Source organism: Choristoneura fumiferana, chromosome 30 (assembly GCF_025370935.1).
Source record: "Choristoneura fumiferana chromosome 30, NRCan_CFum_1, whole genome shotgun sequence".
NCBI classification, from domain to species: domain Eukaryota; kingdom Metazoa; phylum Arthropoda; class Insecta; order Lepidoptera; family Tortricidae; genus Choristoneura; species Choristoneura fumiferana.
In genome coordinates, this window is record NC_133501.1 from 1,005,738 (window position 1) to 1,017,090 (window position 11,353).

The 11,353-nt window shown below is 38.5% G+C and overlaps 1 protein-coding gene across 1 annotated transcript; it reads right to left on the reverse strand.

Moving 5' to 3' along the window:
- Nucleotides 1-460: 460 nt before the first annotated feature.
- Nucleotides 461-11,256, reverse strand: LOC141444927 (uncharacterized). Its single transcript, XM_074110700.1, has 5 exons — nt 10,995-11,256; nt 10,238-10,400; nt 9,173-9,329; nt 7,803-8,307; nt 461-7,188 (listed from the first exon to the last, which is right to left on the reverse strand). The coding sequence occupies exons 1-5, from the start codon at nt 11,050-11,052 to the stop codon at nt 7,148-7,150; spliced, it is 924 nt and encodes a 307-aa protein (XP_073966801.1). The 5' UTR covers nt 11,053-11,256; the 3' UTR covers nt 461-7,147.
- Nucleotides 11,257-11,353: the final 97 nt, after the last annotated feature.

Below are 11,353 nucleotides of genomic sequence, written 5' to 3' on the forward strand. Positions count from 1 at the left end.
AGACAAGCGAATTTTAGATAATCTTGTAATGCAGATCAGTTTCTTTAAAAAAAAATTGTTTTTTGAGCTAACCGAAGGATATAAGGCAGTTTTCCTCCAGAGTCCATACATTTTTCCACCCTGTATGTATAGTTTATCTGTGCTGCAGGGCTACTACGAAACTCGAAATTCGAAGTTCGTGTCGTGCGGTCCCTCTCGCTCTCGTATTAAATAGTGTAAGTGTCAGAGGGACAGCACGACACGAACTTCGAGTTACGAGTTTCGTAATAGCCCAGCTGTGCACTAAATATCCAAATCTGTTGAGCCGTTATTGCGTGATTCAGTAACAAACATAACATACAAACACCTGCACGAGCTTTCTCATTTATAATATCAACATAGCTGCCAGCCCTTTGGTTTCGAGTTTATTACTACCACATATCTATATGATGTCATATGAATAAAACGCGCCATTGGGTAACTAAAATTATTTATTAAAAACTCAACATCACGTAATAGTTCATTTTATACACAATTTAGTCCATTACGCTACATTTGTATAATCCTACTCGATACACTTTGTATAACATATATTTGTATATTTTTGTCAGACAATTTGTATAGCTTCACACTAAAGTTTTAAAAACTCACAATATAATAGCTTGCTTCGATAATTTTTGCTTTGAAAATAATAATTATTTTTGCCCTTTCCAGGGTTCCGTAGCCAAAATGGCAAAAACGGAACCCTTACAGTTCGCCATGTCTGTCTGTCCGTCCGCGGCTTTGCTCAGGGACCATCAATGCTAGAATAAAAAGCTGTAATTTTGCACGAATATGCCTACAAAACAAAATGGTACAATAAAAAAAAAATTTTTTTAGAGTACCTCTCATAGACGTAAAGTGGGGGTAATTTTTTTTCTCGGTCAATCTTGTAGTGTGGGGTATCGTTGGATAGGTCATTTAAAACCATTAGGGGGTTGCTAAAACGTTTTTCGATTCAGTGATTTGTTTGCAAAATATTCAACTTTAGTGCAAATTTTCATAAAAATCGACCCCGACCCGACCTCTAAAATCTAAACCGGCAAGCGGAGAAATTTGAAAAAATTCAGGATGGTAGTAAGTATATCAAAACTTACAAAGAAAACTATAACAGTTATTTTCTTGAGAATTATTAGTAGTTTAAGAGTAAATAGCAACCTAAGGTATAAAATATACCTAAACTTGGAATATTCCGTACAAAATACGAAATCCTTAGAAAATATTACTTATTTTTTTCGTAATGGCTACGGAACCCTTTTTCGGGCGTGTCCGACACGCTCTTGGCCGGTTTTTATTGCATTTCCATTGTGGCATTGATTTAAAAGCAAAACCAATTATCCAAATTTGACAATTTTGTACAAAAATACGTACTTAACGTTTTCATTTATGGTCCCTTTTTTTGACAAAAAACAACCCTAGAGCAGAGCAAAAACTGGCTAGTTAAATTAAAAAACAAGTTTGATTGATTCATTAAGAATGAAACATTCCACAGAAATACAATTACAGACAACCTTGTAAAAGTTGCAAAGAAAATATTTCGTTACCTTGTTTAAAAACCGGTTTTACTTTACAAGAAACTGCTTTGCATCCTCTATCTAGATATCAACTGCTGCCCGCATTTCTGAGCTTCAGCCGTCTGATTTCCAGTTCTGTTAAACTACCTCCAACATAAATTAGTTGAGATAAAAATAAAAATGGCCGATCGTGATACACTTAAACTAGTTAACAATGCTTTACACAGATTTGATTTGTAAAATACAGTTGTTCTTGTAAAAAATATTTCAGAACTATATTTAAGTTGTTAAATCTAGAGTTGTTAAGGCTCAATCAGACTCCCGCACTTTTCACGGTAGGTACACTCAGTGTATGTGTATACGCGAAGTGTCCCAGTCCGTACGCGTATCAACCGCATTAATACAGAGTTATACCGCGTAAAGTGTCTAGTCTAAACTTAGCTTTAATTAGAAAACCTTAATTCATAACATTCAGTATTTTTAACCCCCGACGCACAAAGAGAGGTGTTACAAGTTTGACCGCTATATGTGTCTGTCTGTCTGTGTGTCTGTCAGTGGCACCGTATAGCTCTTAAACGGGTGGACCGATTTGAATGCGGTTTTTTTATTTGAAAGCAGGTTTTCTAGCGATGGTTCTTAGACATGTTCCAGCTCCAAGTGTGTGTTGTAGCTCTGGTTACAGGGCTACGGCACATGCTGAGCTGAGTCCTTTTGGCATCACACTACAGCACAATATCTCTTATTTTCCTCTCTTCTCCTATTTATGTTTTTACTGTGTTTTTGTTGTGATGTAGTGTGTTTTTCTTGTCAGTAAATGTTGTGAGTTTGAGTTTGTTTGAGTTTATGTTTCATCAAAATCGGTGCTGCCGAACTGAAGAACTTTGAAGTGACAAAGTCGGGGGTTTTCCAACTTTTTTTTGGTTGGGTTATAAGATACATTTACACACTGGTGACAGGTCGCTGGGCCAACAATTACTTAACAGATTCGACACTCGAGTTTTAGGGCCCCCGCTGGCACTAAACGCGACCACTAGTGGTTCAGTAAAACCACTACACGCCGCCACCAGTGGCAGCTACCGGCTGGATGAGGCCACCAACGGCTACTTAGAATGGGAAGGTCAGGTTTATTTTGTAAAATTCCTGAAAATTCGATGGTTTCGATACACCTAATTAACAAATTAGGACAATTGACAATAGGGCAAACATTAATATTAAAATAATCAACTTTAGGCGATACGATATATACTCATTATGGGCTTCTTTATGACAAAAAAGTCACATTTGGTGTCTAACTCATTATCACTGCGTTACCAGTCCCCATGTCGCCTCAATAATAATATCCACTGCGTTACCAGTCTTCATGTCCCTTCAATAACAATGTCCACTGTGTTACCAAAAAATCTTTTTTGTTATATTCTCAGTCCCACTCATCCATGCATGTATACTTCGATAAATGTTATGGTTCTGCCATACATTATGACATTCTGAACTTAAAAAATGATATGCTTTTGGAAATTATCCTAACAAATTTTGTTAATCGTTCCGAATTATTTTTAACAAGAACACTGATAAAACGTTAAAAATAAAGTACATCTAAATACAAGGTTACATGGAAAGTCAACGTCAAAAATATGTTAACACCTAAGCATTGTTTTTTCTTGCGGATGGACTGCTGCTGTTAAGCCGAGTTTAGACTTGCAAGACAAATCGTGCAAGTTGCATTACATTGCGAGGCCGTAAAGCCAACGAGTTTGTAGTGGTCAATCGAGCGCCGCAATGTAATGCAACTTGCACGATTTTTCTTTCAAAACCCCTAAAAAAATGTTTCACGCTAATACGGTGGTAAACGACTTGTAAACATTTAATGAGTTGTATACAAGACTTGTGACAGCGCCAAAAGATACGGGAATAGAACACAAGTGTAAGACTTACAAAAAATGTCTACATAAACAGCACAGCATGCATCCAACTAGAAAAGAAAGGCAACACGTTTCAAATACAAAAAGAAGTAAGACAAGGTGATCCTCTCTCGCCAGCACTGTTCCTAGCTGTATTCGAGAGGATCTTCAGGAATCTCGAATGGGAAGACCTAGGCATAACTATAGATGGGCGCAAATTAACCTACTTACGATTTGCAGATGATATTGTGCTATTCGCAAAAACGTCAGCAGATTTAAACAAGATGATCAACGATCTAGCATCTGAGAGCGCAAAGACCGGGCTGAAGCTAAATCCAGAAAAAACAAAAATTATGACCAACGGTAATAAAGATCCAGTATCAGTAGAGAAGACTCAGATCACCTATGCTGAAGAATACATATATCTCGGTCAACTGATGTCTCCAAAAAATAATATAAACAAAGAAGTTGAAAGAAGAATTGCAAGCAGCTGGAAAAAGTATTGGGGTTTAAAGGAAATAATAGTAGACAAAAATCTACACATAACAACTATGTTTGGGGTTTAATTAAGTGAACTGTAGGACGAGAAATACGAACTACAGTGTGGCAAATAACTGGATAAAGGCTGAGACCTGTGGTTGAAGTACTCACCGAGACGTCTGCTGATGATGGTGCAGACCTTAGCTGTAGTAGCTGGCGCAGGCTCCCTCGATCTTCGGCTCATTCGAACTTACCTCCGACAAGGTTACCGTTAACCAGCAGAACTACTAAGATACAGCAAGGACAGTACTTCTTTCAACGGATAAGCCTTCTTCGAGCGTCCACACGTAGTTTACATAAAATTCAATATATTTAAACGACAACGACACGAAATCTAGGTACGATATAATTTGCGCGGCAACGCGCCGACATAAGACACGACAGACTTTCCGAAGTTCGAAAAAGGAAGTGACAAGTGATTTTACTTTTTAATTCAAATCTAAACGATAATGTTGCCAGGCGAAAGTATTAAGAAAAATAAAGTTACAATCAGTTTAATACATCAGTGGTTACAATCCTAAACAACTAAAACCAAAGTATTTAATGCATGCGTCCTGCCGGTATTGGTATATGGTAGCGAAACATGGGCTCTAACAAAGAACATAACAAGTAAACTTTCTATATGCCAACGCGCCAGGGAAAGAAGCATGATAGGAATAAAAAAAACAGACAAAGTAAGAAACAGCCACATCAGACACATGACTAAAGTCGAAGATAAATCGCGGAAAATAAGAAGGCAAAAATAGAAATGCGCAGGTCACATACTGAGAGGAAAAGAAACATGGAGCAAAATAGTTACGCAATGGTACCCGAGAAGTGGAAAAAGAAAAAGGGGAAGACCACAAGGAAGGTGGGATGACGATATAAGACAGGTCGCAGGAATATCATGAAATAGAGTGGCTATAGAGAGACGAGAATGGAGAAGATTGGAGGAGGCATTTGCCACCTGGCAAACGGACATGCAAAAAATAAGAAAACGAGAAATCTATGAATAAAAGAGAAGGAAAGAAGTGATGAAATACATTTATACATTCTTGTAATTTACATGCTGTCCGATCAAAGACTTATAATATAAATAAAATATACAAGACTTGTATACCTATCTATACTACACTCAACTGTAAAGTGTTAAGTTGCTAACATATTTGTGACTGACTGGGCAACTTAACTAACTTAATTGAGGATAAACGTATTAGCAGCAATAAATTCAAGTTTTATGATATAAATTCGGGTTTTGTACCGCGTACCTTGATTTTAGAGAAGTTCGATATTTTGGCACAGTTGACTGACATGGTGCAGAACCCGGATTTATACCATAAAATTAGTAATGACCGCGATTGTCTAAAACATTGAATAAATTCAAGTATACAAAAGGACGCCATTTTGTAGTGTAAATACAATTTGTACCTCACAATGCAGGCACTTGCTTTTAAAATATTGGCACAAAATCCAGATTATTTCAGCAAATGGATGGACAATCTACCAGAGATGAGCGAGGGTGTGTTGCGAGAAATATGTTTTTCATGAAGGAATAGAAACGCTACATTTACCTCGCCTCGCTCCGCTCAGCTGTTTCCACTAGAGATGTGCTGTGCGAGGCGAGGTAAATGAAGCGTCTCTATAGGTCAATGAAAGAGACATTCCTCGCAATACATCCTTGCACATCTCTGGTAGAAACGCAGCCTAGCTTTTGCAGATTTTTTTAAATTCCGTTTGAAAAATCTTTAACATATTTTCGATGTTGATGTTGTTGGAGTGAACATACAAACTGACTTATTACCTGCTGAAATACTCTGGATTAAGTTATAAATACTATGAACGTGTAATCTGTAGATACAATACAAGACATATTTGACTGACTGACGCTTTATTTTTATTTCATTAAAAAATCTGACACAATTTTTTATCAGATGGTAACATTGACATCTATGTACCTTACGGCACTAGACTAACTGTTAGGAACCAAACGCGCGGCGCATCTAGCGCTGACGAAAATGGCCGAACATGCCCGAAGAAAGCCGATCTCGCCTGCATTAGCATTGGCGATTACGCCAGGGGCGCAATGAGGGCTATCGTTTTTTGTCTCACTAGATGGCGCACTGTTGCGTGAGGTTTTTAAGTGTGGCTTTCAGAGTCTGTTATTACGGGCGTTAAAACAAAATTTAGATTAAAATCATATTTAAAACACCATAAAACCGTACCATAAAAATATCCAGCAACCACAGTGTTGCTTAGTCCCGTTTTGTTCGAAAAAAAAGGGAGGGCAAAAGTTTCCAAAAGGCAAAACTGTCTCAAAATCCAGACATTCATTGCCCCGTAACGCATAATTGCCATAATTAATTTCAGGTAATGCAAAATATTCACAAAAAAATTCTAATTATAAATAAACCCGCGTAGCTCACCCAAAAGCTATGAGATTTGACATTTCGGAGACCTCACGCTACACTAGCGCCTCTAGCGGCGAATTCATTCGCGATAGCCCTCATTAGGGACGTGCAATAAAATTGTTTAGGAACCTACCTAGTAAAATTATTCGATCCTATTACTTTTTAAAATTGAACATTATTAAAGAAATACTTCATTACTGTAGAGGCCGGGAAGTAGGGGGTTGCCGGCCAAGCAGATATAGATAGGGATGCGAGGCCGGCAACCCCAAGTTCCGGCCGAGGCTTGTATAGTGCTTTTCTCAAACATTACATGAAATAAAATAAAAAAAAAAAAAAAACAGGAAATGAAGCTGGCGGGACGCTAGTCTGGTCGCGGTGTTGTGTGGCTGCTGGCAGCGGGCGGCTGCGGGCGGTGGTGCACTTCACACCAATTATGATATTGTTTTATATTATTTGTACTTTTACGAATGTATAGGTATAGCAGTTTTTAGGGTTCCGATGTCGAAACGGAACCCTTATAGTTATTACGTATTTAATTAAGTAAAATTCCTTGAGTGCACAATCGATATGACTCTGCAAACCGGACATTTCCCTCAGTTTTTATTTTAACAGTCAGTTAAATACATCTTGAAAGGTTATTGGTAAAATAGAATTACTGTATTTTCGTAAATCGTAACCATAAATCTATTTTAGGTTAATTGGACACATTTAATCATTACATAACTGTTAAAGTATAGAATATTTTTGGTCTGTGTGTAAAGGGCATTTCCGATTTCTTCTCTCACAAATATCACTGATTCTCTTTCTTTATCTTCAAATCGAGAACTACATCTGAAAAAAAAAAAAAATTTTTTTTAGATATATGACGCAGCATTAAAACCTGTAAAGCAGTGTTTTTCAACGTGTGGGTCGCGAAGCCCTATTAGTTACTGGGAAAACTACTTCAGTAAAAAAAAATAAGTTTAAAAATATTTATTAAGAAAATGTTCACTATTTGTCACAAAATAAAATAAAATACATGAAAAAAAAAGCAACGGGTGGGGGGGTCGCGAAATATTTCTTCAAACTAAAGGGGGTGAGTCATTAAAAAGGTTGAAAAACACTGCTGTAAAGGAAGTAGTTGTAGATTATATTCATCATCACTACTTAAAAAAAACTGGTACCATAGGTTCGGGTTACTTTGACCCTGAAGGGTAACTTTGGCCCTTGGGATTAACTCAGTCCTGGTTTTAATATTGCTTTGAGACTAATGCTAAGCTGTGGACACACGGATGGACGTGGCGAAACTGTTAAGGTTTCTTGTGTGGTGTGTGTAAAGTTTCCAATCCGCACTGGGCCCGCGTGGGAACTACGGCCCAAGCCCTCTCATTCTGAGAGGAGACCTGTGCCCAGCAGTGGGACGTATATAGACTGGGATGATCATGAATCCAAATACAGTCACTCACCATTATAATCCGCCACATAAGCAATCCTCCGCGGCGCCGACTGCTTCCTCCCATGACTCCTCCTCTTCTCCTTGATACACAAATCCAAAACCCCCCCATTTTCCTCTTTCAACACGCCATCGAACGCCCCACTATCCTCCAACTTCACTCCTCCGTCGAACTCCCTTTTACACCCCACGCCGTCGTCGAACTCCCTTTTACACCCAACGCCGTCGTCGAACTCCCTTTTACACTCCATGCCCCCGTCGAACTCCCCTTTACACCCAACACCGTCGCCACTGTCTTCTAGAAACACTGTTTTGGCGGAGACTTTTTTCTTGTCGAATATGTGATTCACGCTTTTCTGCACAAGCTTGCCGAGTCGGCATTCGAAGGTGTCGTCTCGGTAGCTCTCTGAGAGGGCGGGGGAGTCGGGGGGGTTCCTGATGGGCTCTTTGGAGGGGGCATGAGATTCTAGAGCGTCGATGTCGGGGATCGGTGACGGGTCCGAGCGCTCGTTGAGGACCTGAGAAGTTATGCAAAAATATTTTATGAGTAAATAGTATATTTATGAGTAATATTAGGTCTGCGACGTCACCTTAAGCCATGGACTACAAATTGTCGCTAAATTGTACTATTTTTCCCTTGCTTCTCCGTTACAAACTATGCGCTACAGTTGTATTTATTATGACGTATAAAAAACACAGTGAAATAAAAAACATTAAATTTAAAAAATCAAAAAACCCGACTGCCTTAAAAACTAAAAGGAAGAAAATAAGTCTAGTGGTCTAGAACTGTCAAGAAGCTCATTTTGACAAGTTTGAATCGTATCTCCTACTTTTGCACTACAGACAGAATTATAAGTCAAACGGCGATCGGTTCTACAATCTTTTGTCTCCGTTTTTGTCTACCGGATTTTGAAAAAAATGAATACTTAATTTGGTATGATTTTTTTAAACATTGTCTGAAAAAAACACTTATTTCGTATCTCTATTGAAGTGAAAGATCTAACATATACGAAATCTACATATTTGGGTTCGTCGTTGACGTCTCTAAAAAGTGGTCGAGGGTTTTCATTTGAAACTAATTAATACAGTTATGGTCAGAAAACCAGTTTTTTGGCCTAAAATTGTTCAACTTTGATGCCAAATACCTCGAAAACAATGAACTTTGAAGTAAATATGGGATACTATATTGCTTAATGCCGTTGTTGTTAATAAAATAAGCTACAAAAATCATTACAAAATTAAGGAATTCAGATAGAAGGTCATTGGGGCATGGGATCCCCTTAAATATGTATGGATACGAGTCGCGCTACTGCAGCGCGAATTAGAAGCGCTGCAGTCGCTCGACAAAAACGCCTATATGTGAAAACGCTCTAAAATGCCAACCTTGGAGCAGTGGGCGCGCAGCAGCCGGCAGCGGTCCCTTGCCGCGTCCCGCTCCCTCAGCAGCGCGCGGCGCTCGGCCAGCGCGTCGTCGCGCCGCGCCCGCGCCGCGCGCAGCTCGCGCGTCAGACGCCGCAGGTGCTCGAGGCTGCGCCGCCGGCTGTTTGTGACGCCAACTGCAAACAATATAACTTTTTAAAAACACTTTCTACGTTTAGCGTTAAAGCGCTTGGTCGTTTTATGCGATAAGATAATCGCTGCGTTAGACGCACATCAATTTGCAGCCGACAATCTAATAACCAAAAGTTGTCTTACGGTGTGAGCGCATGCATTAAGGAGCAGCCACACCGCTGCTTAAAAAAACGGTGACGGTACAGAATCGCAGTAACGCATCGTATGCGAACCGTTTTTATCGCACGCCCTCCACACCGCTGCTCAAAATACGCAGACGGTGCGGAGTCACGACTTTTGGTGTAGAGCATGCTGTAAAGTCCTGACGTTTACGGCACGTCACTGCGATTCCGCACCGTTAGCGCTGCTCGTACTGTTGTTCAATAGATGGTCACCCGCTCCATGCAAACCACGTCAAATAGTGTAGACCCTAAAGTGTCCCATCGAAACCTGACATGTATGTTTTATAACTGTTCAGATTTGGTTATTGTTATAGTCTTTGAAATAAGAAAGACAAGCAATTTTAAGAATCATAAAGTATTTTCTTGGACATTTTATTTAATCACATAAATTTATTTATAACTTTACTTAATACTTAAATAATCTCCTCTAAATGGCTGGATTAATTCAAATGAAATTTTAAATAGTTCCTGGATGATTTGACAAGGTAGGTGGCGCTGCTGTTGGTACATTATCACATTTAATGAAGTGCTATTTTTCTGGACAATGCACGGGTCGTCCACGGGTAGTGCTATATTTTTTATTTATTAAGCCTCTTTATTCAGATGCAAACATACAAAATACTTAAATCATAATACATTTTTTTTTTCCCATTCAGTCTTCAGCATCTGTGTGCCTGTTGGCAAAGGCTATATAAATAAATCTAAATCAATGCACTGAAATATGGGATTGTAAGATCTTACTCGATTCTTGATCCGCCGCCGAAGCCCTTTGAGGAATGCGAGGTCGTCCTCACTGAGCTGCAGGGACAGCACTTTCTCCGAGTATTTCACTGTCGGGAGCCCTGCCACCTCTTCCACTGTCATGTTGATGCCCCGAGCTGATTAATGATGTACAAAAAAAATTACAAATAGCCTTAAAAAAAGTTATTTACAAAGTAACTAAGAGCATACTTTTAAGGTTAAAATTAAAAAATACAGCAAGACTATTTATAATGTGGAATGCTAATGAGGGTGCATTGCATAAAATATGGCTAAAATAATATATAATATTATAAAATGCCAATAAGATTCCAATAAGAAAACAATATTCACAAAACAAATTTTTGTCTAACATTTTAAAAAAGTGCCACAATTGTTTTTTTTTGTAAGTTAAAAAGGGGCAAAAGTTCATTAAGCAAATTAAATGCTAATAGCCGTAGCCAACCACCGGAGAAACAAATTAATTTTAATATATTTTAGAGGAAAGTTACTGACAAAAGCAATTAGATTTCGACCAGGAATCATGCAACAACAGTGCAATAGGGAGCAACTGACACGTATTTTTCCTGAAAATTGAAATTCAAATCATAACAAATGCCACAGAATACTAAAAAGTGCGTCACAGTCTAAGGTACCTGTTGCTCCTTCTGAGAATTTTTCAAATCTACTTGGTTTCAAATTACGAAATTGAATAACACGCAAAACTCGCTTACCGTCCAATATTTCTTGGTCCTGCCGGTACGAAGATGCATGCTTCTCCAAATCATCCATTCTTCATATTTAAATTGTTATTTTTCATGGAATATTTCTCAATATTATTCACAAATTTTCTTATCACCAGTGCACGAAGATAGGTTATGTATGTCTTAAACACAACTTCTTGCTGTCACCGCAAATGAGATGTGCTATCTTGCAAATTAATTTAAGCTGTATCACAAAGCGATACGCACTACAATCTGGTACTGACTCAATCGGAAGAGTTGAAAAAAACGGCAAACGTAAATTGGTCAAAAAATTATGGCTGTCAGTTGATGTCATAACATTGCGTTTGGTTTCTAGTCAATCTATTCCC

Bases quoted from the DNA above. Each gene is read 5' to 3' on its own strand.
- LOC141444927 (XM_074110700.1), bottom strand. From the start codon at position 11,052: ATGGATGATTTGGAGAAGCATGCATCTTCGTACCGGCAGGACCAAGAA. The intron at 8,308-9,172 runs GTTGGCATTTTA...ATAACTTCTCAG, and splicing joins TGCGCGCCCACTGCTCCAAG to GTCCTCAACGAGCGCTCGGA. The intron at 7,189-7,802 runs GTGAGTGACTGT...TTTTTTTTTCAG, and splicing joins TTATGTGGCGGATTATAATG to ATGTAGTTCTCGATTTGAAG.